Source organism: Sorex araneus, chromosome X (assembly GCF_027595985.1).
Source record: "Sorex araneus isolate mSorAra2 chromosome X, mSorAra2.pri, whole genome shotgun sequence".
In the NCBI taxonomy this organism is placed as follows: Eukaryota; Metazoa; Chordata; class Mammalia; order Eulipotyphla; family Soricidae; genus Sorex; species Sorex araneus.
Window position 1 is genome coordinate 154,849,798 of NC_073313.1, and position 14,548 is coordinate 154,864,345.

At 47.8% G+C, this 14,548-nt stretch overlaps 1 gene segment (V, D, J or C); it reads right to left on the reverse strand.

Annotated features, from left to right (window-relative positions):
* Positions 1–745: 745 nt before the first annotated feature.
* On the reverse strand, positions 746–11,518 carry LOC101547922 (immunoglobulin heavy variable 4-39-like). The segment is given in 6 exon segments: positions 746–775; positions 2,064–2,318; positions 2,624–2,628; positions 2,731–2,754; positions 11,054–11,371; positions 11,452–11,518. Coding segments are annotated over 6 exon segments (699 nt in total).
* Positions 11,519–14,548: the final 3,030 nt, after the last annotated feature.

The window sequence follows — 14,548 nt, forward strand, 5'->3', positions numbered from 1 at the left end:
CTAAAGACTTCTTGGATTCCTCTCAGTCCCAGACTTTTAAAATAGGTCACAGAGCTTTCTAGAAGGAGGAAAAAATTAAGGATAAACTGTTCTACATCTTATATGAATACGAAAGAGAAAGCTATGTAAATAATAACAAACAAGAAAGTACCGGTAAATACTCCCTCATCCAGGCATTGAAGTCCTGGGGGCCTGGTGGGGTGAGTGTTAGGGACAGGGAGGACAGACCACAGGGAGGGGGTTGGAATGTGAGGGTGTCACTGAAAGTGGAGCTGCTCTGGGAGCGATGGGGAAGGGTCCTAGGAAAGATGCTGGAACTGGGCGTGGATGGGAATGGGTGGGATGATGGGGGCTGAGTGTCTCTGTGTTGTGACAGAATATTGGCCTGTGTGGGCTTCTAGCACATGGTGACCCTCTTCGCCCCCTGGTGGGGCTGAGGGCTTATCCGAGGTGGCTCCCGAGTGCCCTCTGGTGGTCGGCAGCTCCCCTGCAGACCCTCCTGTGGTCTGGGGGATCCTTCAGCTTCCCCCAATTCCCAATATGAATAGAGACATGTGTCCTCAGCACCAGTGGGGACAGGAAGTGTGAGCACTGGGAAATGAGCCCAGTCCGATTCACACCAGTTTCCTCAGGGAGGTGTGTTCAGAGACAGCCCGTGGAGAAGGGAATCCTTCCTGCTTCTACATGGAGGTCACTCATGCCTGAGTCCCATCACAGCTCACAGAGACCTCAGAGTAAGTCTGGTTTACAGAGAAAGGGCCGCATGGGGGAAGTCCTACAAAGGGAGAGCAAAGGGCCACAGTACAAGATAGAAATGCTGCGAAAGAAAAGATTAACTTGTGAAAACCAATGTCACTGTCGGTAAATTACTATGGCTGTTTGATTCATAGGCCAGTAGAATTTCCAAGTCCCGTTAAGGATCAATATCCTTGAATATCAGCTGGGTATTTGACATATTGTGAAAACTTGAATGACAATATCTGTGAACAGAAATACTCCTTGCAGTGTCTTTGAATTCAGTGTCTCTGAATATTATGCGAACACTTTTTCTCAAGAAAATAGATTTTCTCTATAAAGTGTGACCATCCAGGACATTCCAGTTCCAAAGGACTAAGATCAAATGCAGGAGCAATGAACCGTTATTCCTGCCTCCTTCTGGGCATGTCAACTCATCTGCCCCCTGCCTGGGGGAAACAACGTGGGGGACCTGGATCTCAGGGTGCAGAATAAGATGTAATCAATCACCTGATTTCCTGGTTGCCAGAATTCACAGGGCACAAATTAATCATCATTGATATATGTGTTTCAGATGATATCTTTTTTGGCAGTCAATGAGCATTCTAGCTACCAGGATTAGTGTTTTACTTTTATCCAGTGCAGTTGTGACACCCACAGCACCCTCATGACCAATAGACACTAGTGAGTAATAGGGACCCTTCCTGAAGGCCCTGCAGGGCGAGTGCCCAGTAGTGAGCTGAGGGGTGTGCGCTGGAGCCTCTCCCGAGTCCTCATGCAGCTCCTCCCTTAGCCCTGCACAGAGGGACACAGTAGAGTGAGGAAAAAATGGGGACTCGGGGGTCACAGGTGGGTCTTCAGGTGACCAGGCACCCCCTGACAGGAGACTTGGCTGAGCCCATCTTTGGGCATCCTTGAGCACAGGAGTGAGAGTCTCCAGGGAGCAGACAGGAAGGGATTATGCTGAATCACTACGGGGAGGGTCAGAGACATTTCCCCCCACCCCCATATGGCTGGGCAGAAACAGGGGCTGCAGGAAGTGTGAGATCCTGGAGGAAGTCGGTACAGAGATCCTTGCGGGAGATTTGAGGATGGGCCTGTCCTAAGAGTGAGTGATGGCAGGACAGGGACCCCTGTGTGACCCTGTGGTCACTCTGAGTACAGTGTGGGTTAGTTACTGTGCTGTTAGGATTCCCTTTGTGTGCCTGACCCCCTCCTGGTCCTTGTTCCCCTTTCAGTCCTGAGCGCCCTCTGGTGGCCCTGGAGACCCCTGCAGCCCAGCCTGTCTCAGCAGGTTTGTGTCTGGGCTCACCCTGACTTCCTCTCACTGTGTGTCTCGCACAGTAATACATGGCTGTGTCCTCAGGGGTCACTGAGCTCAGCTGCAGGGAGAACTGGTTCTTGTTCGTGTCTCTGGTGATGGAGATGCGGCTCTTAAAGGACGGGCTGTAGTAGGTGCTTCCACTAGGACATATGTACCCCAACCAGAGCAGGCCCTTCCCTGGGGGCTGGCGGATCCATTCCCAGCAGTAACCACTGGTTGTGATGGAGAATCCGGAGACAGAGCAGGTGAGGGAGAGGGTCTGGGAGGGGGCCACCAGTCCTGGGCCTGACTCCTGCAGCTGCACCTGGGACAGGACACCTGGGGACAAGGAGAATCAGTCACTGTCAGTTCCTGCAGTCACTCCCTCCCCTAGACCCTGTCATATCTGGGACACTCACCCAGGGGGGCTGTCACCAGGCAGAGGAGAAGACCCCACAGAATCATCTTCTCGAGCACACCTCTGCCTTCCCCAGAGACTCAGCCCTGAGTGAGGAGACAGCTGTGAGCTCCACAGCCCAGAGAGCATTTGACCCCAGAGCCTGAGAGGGATTTGCATGAGGTGACCCAGTCTGTTATAAGGGGAAACTTCCTGACCTTGGATCTCCTTGTCCCATTGGGGCATTGAATTCACACACCCTGTCTGGTGGTTTGAGCACTTGGTAATGAAACACACTGAAACAGGTAATAGGAGGCTCCTCACTTATTTTAATAATCGGTCTTCGTCAAGTTAAAATAATCACAATCATTTGAACTTCAAATTGCTAATGAAAATAGTTTGCATTGTTTACGTTTAAATTTTTTTAATATAACCACCATTTATCACCGTACCACTGTCATCCTATTTCTCATCGATTTGCTGGAGCAGGCACTAGTAACGTCTCCATTGTGAGACTTGTTACTGTTTTTGGCATATCGAATACACCACGGGTAGGTTGCCAGGCTCTGCCATGCGGGCAAGATACTCTCGGTAGCATGCCAGGCTCTCTGACAGTGGCAGAGGAATCAAACCTGGGTTGGCTGGGTGCAAGGCAAACGCCCTACCTGCTGTGCTATAATTATAATCATACTTAAATTTGTTTCATATAAGTCTCTCCTAAAATAATATCCAAATGAAAACTGCCCTCCCCAGTACTCATTTCTTTCCATATTAAATTATGACATAGTTGCATCTGATAACTGTTTGCAATGTATATAGTTAATAAAAAAAATTCTGGGTCCGGAGCGATAGCACAGCGGGTAGGGCGTTTGCCTTGCACGCGGCCGTCCTGGGTTCGATCCCCTGCATCCCATATGGTCCCCCAAGCACCGCCAGGAGTAATTCCTGAGTGCAAACCCAGGAATAACCCCTGAGCATCGCTGGGTGTGACCCAAAAAGCAAAAAAAAAAAATTTAAATTTAAAAAAAATTTAAAAATTCTGTTTGAGTTTTGTTTTTGTGGTTTTGTTTGTTTCTTTGGGACCACACTTGGTGATGCCTGTTGGTAACTCATAGCTTTTCACTCAAGAAATACCCCTGGCAATGGCCATTTTATTCTGGGCTACCCTAAGGGGGGCCGGGTGAAGCCCCTTCAGCCCCAACTGAGCCATCTCCAGCAGCCAAGACTCTGCAGAACTCAACCGCCACTGTGCTCAAGACCATTCTCCACATGGTTGTACGGGCCTCACTCAAGAGCCAGTCTGTCCCTGGACATGTCACACTTCACCCCACCAATATACCAAGAGTAGCAAACCTCATTTGATGGGGTTTAAAGTAGAAGGCACCCGATCTTAGTGTTAAATATATTCATATGTACATATATATATATATATATATATATATAAATGTCCAAAAGCAGATAAGGCTCAACCTTTAACAACATATTACTAATCTCTTATACAAGGGCTTAATGGATCCTGGGTGAAATACAACAATCTTCACAATCTTCACAAACTTTCCTCTAAGCAATCGTTTTTTGTCTCATTTTTGTGGATTATTCAGAACTAGCAATAAAAAATAAATTATTTTTGTTCTGATTTGAGGGCAGGGGTTGGGATTCAAGATGGAAATATGGTAGTAGGAATATGGAATGCTGGTGGGATTGGTGTTTGGATATTAAATATAATCAAATATCGTGAACAAATTTATAAAACTAAAATTAATTTTTTAAAAAAGAATTACTCCTGGCAGTGGTTGGGGGAACCATACAGGATGCTGGGGATGTCCCCTTTTGGGGAGGGCAAGAAAAGAAAGCTACAAATTATACTATCACTCTGGTTCTCTGATATTTGCATTTTGGAGTAGGGATCTACCGTGCATTCTCATGGGGCAGATATTTGATATATTGCAAAATTTGAACAATTCTATATGCTCTTTCATATTTTTCATGGAACCTGTAGTTTTTCTAATTTTCAAAAAAATATCTACAACTGCCACATCTCAATGTTTCCACTGAGGTCACTCTGCTTCTGTCCATATCTGCACATCTTTCATCTCTATCAGAACTTGGTTGTCCCTGCTCAGAGTCCTGCTGTTCCCCCCCTTGTCACCCTCCACCAGTGCCACAGCCGGTTCTGTTGCTCTGTCATGTACCTCTGCCAGTGGGTAACATCAAATGACACTGAAGTGGAACGGAACAAATGTCCCAGGAGGAGTGGATTTCTGCAGATGACTGAAGGGTGTCTGACAGACCGTTTCCCCAAACTCCCTTGTCCCTGCAGACCCTGGCACGAGCTCAGTCTGAACTGACCTGTTCATACTCGGTCACTGATGGAACACTGTCATCTCTGTCTCACTCACTCTGTATCTCTGTCTGTCTCTCTGTATCTCTCTGTCTCTCTCTATCTCTTCATTCTTACTTTAAACAGAGTGATTTAGAAAGTTCTTCACAATAGAGTTGTTTCAGGTACTCAGCATGCCAACACCAATCCCACAACCAATGTGCTCTTCCCCCCACTAACATTCCCAGCGCCCCCCCCCCAAGCAACATCACTGAGCTGGCACTAATTAATTGACTTTACAATTGACAACACCTGTCTCCTAATGCTACTACAATCCCAGCCTGAGGCTTGGGGCTTCTGTGGTGTGTTTCACTCATGAGCCCCGTGGGCTTCCACTCAATGTTCCCATCTAATTCCCCGTTTCTCCTGGACTAGCAGTCTTGTGAAGTTTGCGGATGTTGCACAGTTGCATAGATGGTGGCAGACCTCAGGCTTTGAGCCTGGACACTCAAGTGCAGGTGATTCTCTGGCCTCTCTGAGATCAATCCTGAAGATGAGCCATTTTCTGTCAATGGCAAGAGACAGATGCGGGTGGGTCAAGCACTGGGCTTTGGCCAAAGTAAGGACTCCATCTGTCCCCATCCCACCAAGGGTCAAGAGATCTTGCCCTGGGGGCATTTGGGTCTTCCTGGGATGAATCAGTTGCCAATTTCTCTCCAAAATGCTGTCACCACAAGCAAATGGGGTTGGAAGACGCTGGTCATGGCACGGGGAACTGACTTGGGGTATGAGCTTTACAGGACTTAGCCTCCTCCTGTCCCTCTGTCCCCAGCGGTCACCAGAGTTGATGTGATATCCCCTGGGTATTGTAAGGTGAGACGGAAGGCAGAGAAGCACCCCAGGGTGACCCTGACCTTGTTCCTTTCCACTCTGACCCCAGAGCTACAGAGCCTGAGTTCAGGAGCCAGCCCTCCTGTGAAGAGTGTTGACACCAACCACGTCAGAAACCCAAGAGGAGCCACCGCTGTGCTGGACTGAAGGGGCCTGGAGGGTCGTGAGAGAGGGGAGTCAGAGACCAGCAGTTACTTTCACAAAGGGCACCTTGGAGTGGGAAGCAGGTAACTAGTAGCACTTTCCCTACAGAGCTCAAGCTTCTGTCTACATGTAAAACGTGTGTCAGGAGGAGCATCATGCAGGCCTGGGGGGGGGGGTAAGAAACCAGTGAATCATGTGACTTGCTCAACTTGGAGTGTGTGTTGTTGGAAATCCACAATACTTGTCCCGTGCTGACCACACACACAGAACCAAAGTCACCTTCCGTGCTGGGTGCAAACATCCTAGATTGTCGGTGAATTCTCAGATGTGGAATTGTGAAGAACTCGAATCACAGGGTGTTGGAGTCGGGACACTCCCCTTTCGTGTCTTCACAGTGCGTGTTGCTCTCCCCTCAGCCTCTCTGTGCAAACAGCACAGTCTGGGGTGCGGTTCCAACTTCCACAGTACAAAAGCAAACCAGAACTGACACTGGACTCACAACCCCCAGTAGTTTCTCAGGTGATTCACGGGGTTTGAGACCTTCAGACTTGCCTTCCACACGAAGATGAGCCTTGCATACTTGTATGAAAAGTATTACTCTGAGAGATGTTTGTGTGGTTGTGCTCACTACAGCATGAGGCACGGTGACAAAATGCACACAGTACTTGAAGCCCAGTCCTCGTTTCCGTTTTTACCTTCTTCATTCCCCTTCAAGTCCGTTCTTCAGTGTCTTCATTTTAGTTGGAATGTGTTTTTCTTTTTTGTGTATTATTGTTTTAGAGAGACAGCCAGTTCAGTGCTTAATTCTGTCTCTGTACCCAGAGGCAGGCTTCTGACAGGCTTGGGGACCACATGAGATGCCAGAATCTAACCCTGGTTGGCCATGTGTAATGCCATCACCCTGCCCACTGTATCATCCCTCCAGCCCTCAAACAATATTTTCATTAACTCCTTTATTCCTTCAGTGAGGGTTTGAGTCTTCCTTTCTGTGTTTTCTGAGGCTCAGTGACCACTGAGAGAAGTGTTACTCTCAGGTCTTCCACAGAGAGCATCCATTGTTCAGATGTACCAGAGTGTTTACCTGATCGGTCCCCACGCACTGAAATCATTGCATTTCTCTGTTTTTCATTATTCCTGGTGCTTCGTGGGATCTAGGGGTGTAGGTGCCGGGTAATCTGGACATGGATTTGTGCTCTGCTCACAGTATCTGACCAGTGCTGAGACTCTAGAACTTTGTGACTGTGATGTAATCCCACTATGACTGTCTGGGCCTGAGTTAGGTTGGAATGAGCAGGGTGGGTTCTGGTGCTGGTCAGGGTCTCACTGGGAAACTATGTTTGTTATCAGAATATACATAAATGATCACACACTGGAATGAAATCTGGAGCCCAGAGATAAATCTTTAGAATTCCCACAGTAATTGGTGGCAAGTGGCTGCTTGAATGGACAAGCAGAGCAAGGAAAGCGCACTAATAAAGAATAAAAAGCAACTGAATCTATGACTCACATCGTTTACAGAATTTTATTGAAGGTTCATTAATGGCCTGTAGATTGGGCCAAAGTCTTTATGAACACTGAGGAAAATGTAGGCAGAACTCTCCATACTGATCAGAGAGGTATAGTTAATAGTTTGACTCTGATTGGAAATCACATCTAAAAGTAAAATCAAACAAACAACAAAAACCCAATCAGTTCTAAAGATTTTACATGGCAAGGCAAACTACACTAAAGTAAAAAGATTACAGATGAAAAGGCAGGAAATGTTTACCCATAACACATCATGGCTCCGACCCTAATATCTAAGATACTGATGGCACCCACAGAGCTCACACCAGGAAATCCCTGAATGTAAATCCCCCATCATAACATGCTGTGGGGACATGCACAGAGACTGCCTTAGAGGTAACACCTATGGGCTGTAGGCATAGAAAGTGTTTATCAGCGCTGACATCAGGGAAATGTCAATCAGAAGGACAGTGGTGGATCCTCTCAGCCCAGTGAGAAGGCCAATATCGAGACTGGAAACAACCAGTGTAGGCTGGGATGTCCCCAACGAGAAACAAGGTTTCAAGGTTGGTTTGGGATGTCAATGTTTGGTTCTAACCATGAAAAATAGTAAGGCGATATCTCAAAAAAAAAAAAAAAAAACGTGAACACACAGTTTCCACAATATGAATAGTTTTGTAACTTTGTTATTAATGGTGATTAAATACATAATTAAAATAGTTTCTCTATGACCAAGTGTTTTCACCCAGATAAATACACCCAAACCTGAAAACATTAATTTGAGAAAAATATGTCACTATATGATTGTTGTAGTGCTTTCATTAATGGTAGAGACATGAAAACTATCCAAATTCTTCATAACAGGTTCTCTATTATGTTTCTAACTTGTGGATTGTTGTCTCATTTAATGTCTATGCAAAACACTAGTAAATTTCTACAAAAAAGTGAAAATAGAATTTCCATATAAACCAGTGATTTCACTTTTGGCAACACTGCCCAAATTTGACAACATCAATTTCAGAAGATATAAGTAAATATAATTTCAGTGCAACATTTGAAATACTGTCCAGGACATAAGAATAATCCTAATGCTTAATCACAGTTTCATGGATAAGTTGTGGTGTATATTCACAGTGTGCACTATGCAGTTCCAGGAAAACACAATACCACAGATTATTGCAACATGGGTGGAATTGAAAAATACCAGATTGAATGAAGTCCAGGGGGAAGGATAAATTCGGATAATCTCATTCACCTGTGGTACACAGAGAACAGAGGGTCAGGATGGTCAGAATCCAATAATAATGGCCCCTGCATCCTAACCAAACACTGTGTTCCCGAGAGGAGTCAGGTGGGGGCTCAGATCACTGGGAAGAAGGGGCCAAGTACAGGGGACACACCAGTGTGTGGGGGTCTGTGGGGATTTGTTGCTGGGAGTTTGGGACCCACAAGCATCAGTTCTCAGACTATTTCCTCAGTGAAAATAACACAAAATAAAGTCGGAAAACTCTCAGTTGTTTAAAAGTATTTTTTAAGAAGGAAAATCAGGACACACACAGAAATCTTGGGCCCAAGCAACTTGCGGCAGAGATGGCCGGGACTTTGCAATAGGCCTTCTCCGCTGGGCAGCTCCAGACGGGGGCAGGTGCCATCCAGGTGCCATCCCACCGCCTGCCCTCTAAGAGCCCCAGTGGTCGCCATTTTCTAGAAGCCAGCAAGAAGCACCAGCTCCCACGTGGCCACAATCCAGAGACACACAGGAATCTTGGACATGAGCAACCTGCGGGAGCAATTTTTTCAGACTCTAATTATTAAAATCTTAGAATTCCTAAGGCGGGAGCGGCCTTAGGACATTATATTATATCTATAACAAGCAATATAAAACACATTGTCTACCAATTGCATTTTCGGCAGATAACAGGGGAGGTAGGACTGGTCTGAAATATTGGAGGTAACTAAAGTAGCGACAGGATACCTTCCAAATTGTCTGCCACACAAGGAGGGGGAGGTATGGAAAGGAGGGGGGAATACTGCGGATTTTGGTTTTAGAAAACGTGCACTGTTGAAGGGATGGGTGTTGGATGACCATATGATCAAAGTGCAAACATAAAATTCTTGTTACTCTATCTCACGGTGAACAAGTGAAAAAATAAAAATTTAAAAATAAAATAAACTGACACTGTCACTGTAATCCTGTTGCTCATCGATTTGCTCGCAGGTACAGTAACATCTCCATTGCTATACTTGTGGTTACTGGACTTGGCATATTGAATATGCCACAAGTAGCTTGCTAGACTCTGCTGTGTGGGTGGGATACTGTTGGTAACTTGCCGGGCTCTCCGAGAGGGGCAGAGGAATTTAACCCGGATCAGCCGCGTGCAAGGCAAACACCCTACCGCTGTGCTATCGTTCCAGCCCAAAAAATCAAAACAAAACATAATAATAATAAATTCCATTGTTCATGTACCTGCAAGATCCAGCAAGAAGAAAAATATTTGACAAGCAAAATTTTATACTGTCACATAGTCATCATCATCATCATCATCATCATCATCATCATCATCATCATCCAGTAGATCGTCGAATGTCTTGAGGGGTCTCAGTAACGTCTCCATTCATCCTAGCCCTGAGATTTTAGAAAGCCTCTCTCTACTCATCTTTCCCAATGATGCCACATTGGAGGCTCTTCAGGGTCAGGGGAATGAGACCCAGCTTGTTACTGGTTTGGGCATATTAATACACCATGGGGACCTTGCTAGGCTCTCCCATGTGGGCAGGAAACTCCCAGTAGTTTGCCAGGTTCTCCCAAGGGAGAAGTAGGCTATACGATATTGCATGGCCGCTTCGCGCTTTCAGAGCTTGCTTTTAAGTCTCTGGATGCTGGCCGTTGATGGGGTTCCACAGCGCCAGGAGCAGTCCCTAGGTGTGACTGCCTAGCTACTGGGAAATGGGAAATTTGGAAGGAGGAGGCAAAGTCCTGATTCCAGCAGGCTTGGAGGTCTCGGCAGTTTGAGGTCCCACACACCTAGGTTCCTCTGCCGGTACTTTCATGCATGAGGCTTGTCCAAACCTGTGGATGGGGGCCTTGAGCATGCCTGTGGATAGGCTCTAGAAATCTTCATCTTCCATCAATGGTCAGCATCCAGAGACTTAAAAGCAAGCTCCCGAAAGAGAGCAACAGAGAGAGTCTCTTGCCTGCGCGTCTGGCTGTCTTCCCTGGGGCCCATCAGAGGGGATGGACTCCAACTTCCCTCCCCGCCCAGGCAGAGCTCCTGGTGACTATACTACCACAGCCAGACATATTTTGACTGGCAACTTCCTTCCCCACAATGAATTAAAAATGAGAGATTTCAAGGCTTTCAAGTTTTGACTAAATGAGAAGTAAGTGAGATTCCAGTGCAATTTGGATAGTTTAGTTATGTTAACTCTCCCTCCCATCAATTGATGTTTAATGAAATAAACTATTTTTTTCAAAACAAATAAGGAAAATTAAACATACCTTACATAACAATACATGAGTCTCCATTAGACAAGTAGACAGAATAAACAATTTTGAACTAGAAAAAGTAATGACTAAAACTTATATATGTGGAAAATGTAATATTCATTATATATTTAAACAAAAGGAAAAAGTGAGCCCTTAAAGCCCCTCTCCCCCTGCAGCGAGTGCCTTTAGCTGAGCGCCCCCTGCTGGTCACACGCACCCCTGCAGCTCCCCCATCGCCCTCAGCAGGTTTGTGTCTGGCCTCACAGGGACTTGCCCTCACTGTGTCTCTTGCACAATAATACACGGCTGTGTCCTCAGTTACTGAGTGGCTCAGTTTTAGGTAAACTTGGTTCTTGGAGGTGTCCCTGGAGATGCTGACTCGGGACTGAAGACTTGGGTTATAGTTTGTGCTTCCACTAGCCCATATAGCACCAATCCACTCCAGCCCCTTTCCAGGGGCCTGGCGGACCCAGTCCACAGAATAGTTGGTTAGAGAGAATCCAGAGACAGAGCAGGTGAGGGACAGTGTCTGCGAGGGTGTCACCAGGCTTGGTCCCGACTCCTGCAGCTGTACCTGGGACAGGACACCTGGGGACAGAGACCCACAGTGAGTCACGGGCTCAGAGGCCCCATGCCCACCTTGGAGCCTCTGTTCAGGGAATACTCACAACCGGGAGCTGCCACCAGAAAGAGGAGGAACCAGCGCTGATGCACGTTCCTGCACACAAGGTCCATGATCTCAGACACCGTGTCAGGGGGAGAGGGAGCCCGAGTTGGGGTGAGTGTGAACGTAGTTTTCACCCTGGGTCCCGAGTGCAGATTTGCATGGGGGAGCCTCTGTAGAGAAAGGAGGGGACCCGGGGGAGGCTGATGTGTGGGCTCCCTGGGAGGAGGTGCTGACTGTGCTCAGAGCACTTAGGCCTGTTCCTGGGGCCCTGTCAGAGCTGGGCCTCTTCCTCCAGCACAGGAAACGTGCTGAGGAGTCTCAGGAAACAGGAATTGCTGAGGGGGAAACAGCAGCTGGGGAGGAGAGTCCCTGTGTCTCAGGTCCCTGATGAACAAAACCAGCACCCCCCCCCCCCAGGGCTTCTACCATGTAGACAGATCCCTGTCCCTCCGTGTCCCTGTGTGGTGGCTCCTGTTCTCCCACTGTGAATGCAAATTATGGGATCTAACACACAGTGTCATTGTCCCAGTGAAATACGCACAGGACATGACCAATCCAAGATTATTCAAATTTTTCGGTATTTGTTCACTCACTTACCTTGTGAGTGAAACTCTGACATTTAAAGATAGTTATAAGGGTGGATCTTTTCATTGTCACTGATGGTGCTCAAGCAGACATTCAGGCAAGTATTTAAGGAACCGCCTCCCATGGAATTCTTGGGACATAATTCAAAAGCGCTAAAAACCCACCTGAGGCCTAATAAGACCTTGATAAGCGCCAGCAGAAACCCTACAGTGAGAAGTCACAGAGTGAACAGAAGCCAGGGAAAGAGTATCAAAGGACGACCAGGAAAGTCTCAGCCTCGACTACTTGACAATGACAAGCAACTGGTCTCATCCCTGGGTGACAGTTCCATGTGGCACAGGTAGGAAGATGTGGATATAGACTACACGGGACGGGGAAGAGAGCAGACATGGAGCCAGCCCATTCTGCCCACACATGAGCTGCCCACGTCTCCCCTCTTGAGACGTGACCCTCAGCTCTCTCTGCCTCTCCAGAAGCCCAATTAACTCAGGTGTGTGACTCTCTCTTACTCTCTCTGTCTCAGACTGTTTGTCTCTCTCTCTGTTTATCTCTATTTCTCCGTCTCTCTATCTCTCTCTCTGTCTGTCTCTATCTCTGTCTCTCTCCTGTCTCTCCCTCCCCTTCCTCAGATTAACTAAATAAAAGCCAATTTGCTTCACTGCTTTTCTCCTATTGGAATTCTTAATTGTGAAAAAAACACAAACCCATAAAGCTAGGGGAATGCCTAGGTCTAACTTTCCTTCCTGCGAAGAGCAATTCTCTCCATGTCACAGACAAGCACAGGAATGCGGTGGATCTTCCTCCTGGCTGCGATGCTGCTGTCTCGCTCCTCCTCCACTTCACACTTGTCACCTGTGGAGCCCTCCAACAACTCATTATTGGGACAAAGACGATGCTTCTGCCTCTGTGCCATGGTTCCTGCTGTGGGTGGCCTGGTCAAGGCACTTAATTCTGCTCAATTCTGCAGACAGCTCAGAGTCCAGCTGGTCACCTTGAGCCTCAGGACCCTCTTCATGGGCTGATCGCTGAGGGATCCTGACCCTGCAGGGATTCAGGGCAGAGCTAGTGGAGGGTCCTCAGCTCTCAGTCTATTAGCTCGGGATCTGGACTCAATGCACAGACTCACACTGTACAGGGTCCTTTACCTGCTCTCCGGGTCACCAGAACTGATTTCTCACTTCAGTGAACAGTGTTTCACAGCACCCAAGAGAGAGCTGCACAGTTCCTGTCCTGCCCCTCAGAAAGACCAGATGCAGATGGGGCAGCCAGCATGCAGAGCGGGTGTATGAGTGACAAGCCCCCCGTTCCTGACTGGGTCTCTCCATGGACACCATGGGTTGACCCCCACGATTCTCCCAGTACCACGAGTTGTGGATTGTTGAGAGCTGCTGGCTCAGCAGCCGTGTGTGGCCTCCCTGGCCCTGAGTCCCTGTGTGTAGGGCATGTGGGTGAGCAGGGTGAGGCCTCACCAGTCCACGTGAGAGTCACATGTCTGCAGGTCCATGGGAGCAGACACCAGAGATGTACGTTAGCGACGAATTGAGACTCAGCAGGGAGAGTGAGCAGGAGTCCAGCCCCTGGGCCTCAGGGTCAGCACAGAGTGGGGGAGAATTTAGACGTGGGCAGAGGTTGTTGGGGTAGGTTCCACGTCACCTGACGACAGGGTGCAGGAGGTAACAGTGTGGTGTGACACAGCCTTGAGCTGCAAAAGTTGGGGGCTGACGGGCCCTGTGTGTCCTTGAGTCCTGTCTGCAGCAGGACCGGTGTGTGGACAGAAGAGCCAATTTGGGTCCACTCACATGCACATGCAGCTGTCCACTGTCCAGCGGGTGAGGGTCCTGACGCCCAAAACTCTCATTAATAATGTCTCGGCTGCCCTGAGTAGGTCAGTTCTCACAGTGACTCGGGTGTTAGAGAGAAACCCGCACTGGGGCACACAATCCTGCTGACCTGTCATCAGAGCGTTTCTGCTGCTGTTCCAACAGGAAACCGGGACCCTTGGTGAGCATGCATCCCGGCCCTGTGCTCCTGATCCTGGGCTGCAGCTCTGCTGAGTGTATGTGAGCGCCCCCTGCAGAGAAGTCCTGTAGCAGCCCCAGTCACTGTCTGTTTGTCACAGTTTTCCCAATTTTATCCTCATGTAATGACTTTGTCCTTGGATGAGAGTGAGATTCACATAAGAAACACAGTTTCAGTCTTTGTTTCTGACATTGAAGTATTATATCTTTATTGATAAGGAAAGACTTAATGGTTCATTTTGAATGTCTAACAGGCACTGTGGAAGGTCACCAGAACAGGAGAGCTGCTCAGTGGGGTCACCTTGTGAGGGAGGAGGAATTTAGATTCTAATCCTTATGACAAATGCATTAATAATCATATCTGCAATGGTCTCCATTAACCTTAGTATAAGGAGTTTAAGCAGACCGTGGGTTGGTGAAGTTCACGAGAGCGGGGTGCCAGAGAGAGACTGACTCTGTGGCCTTCCTCTCACCTGCCCCGTGCAACTCTTCCTT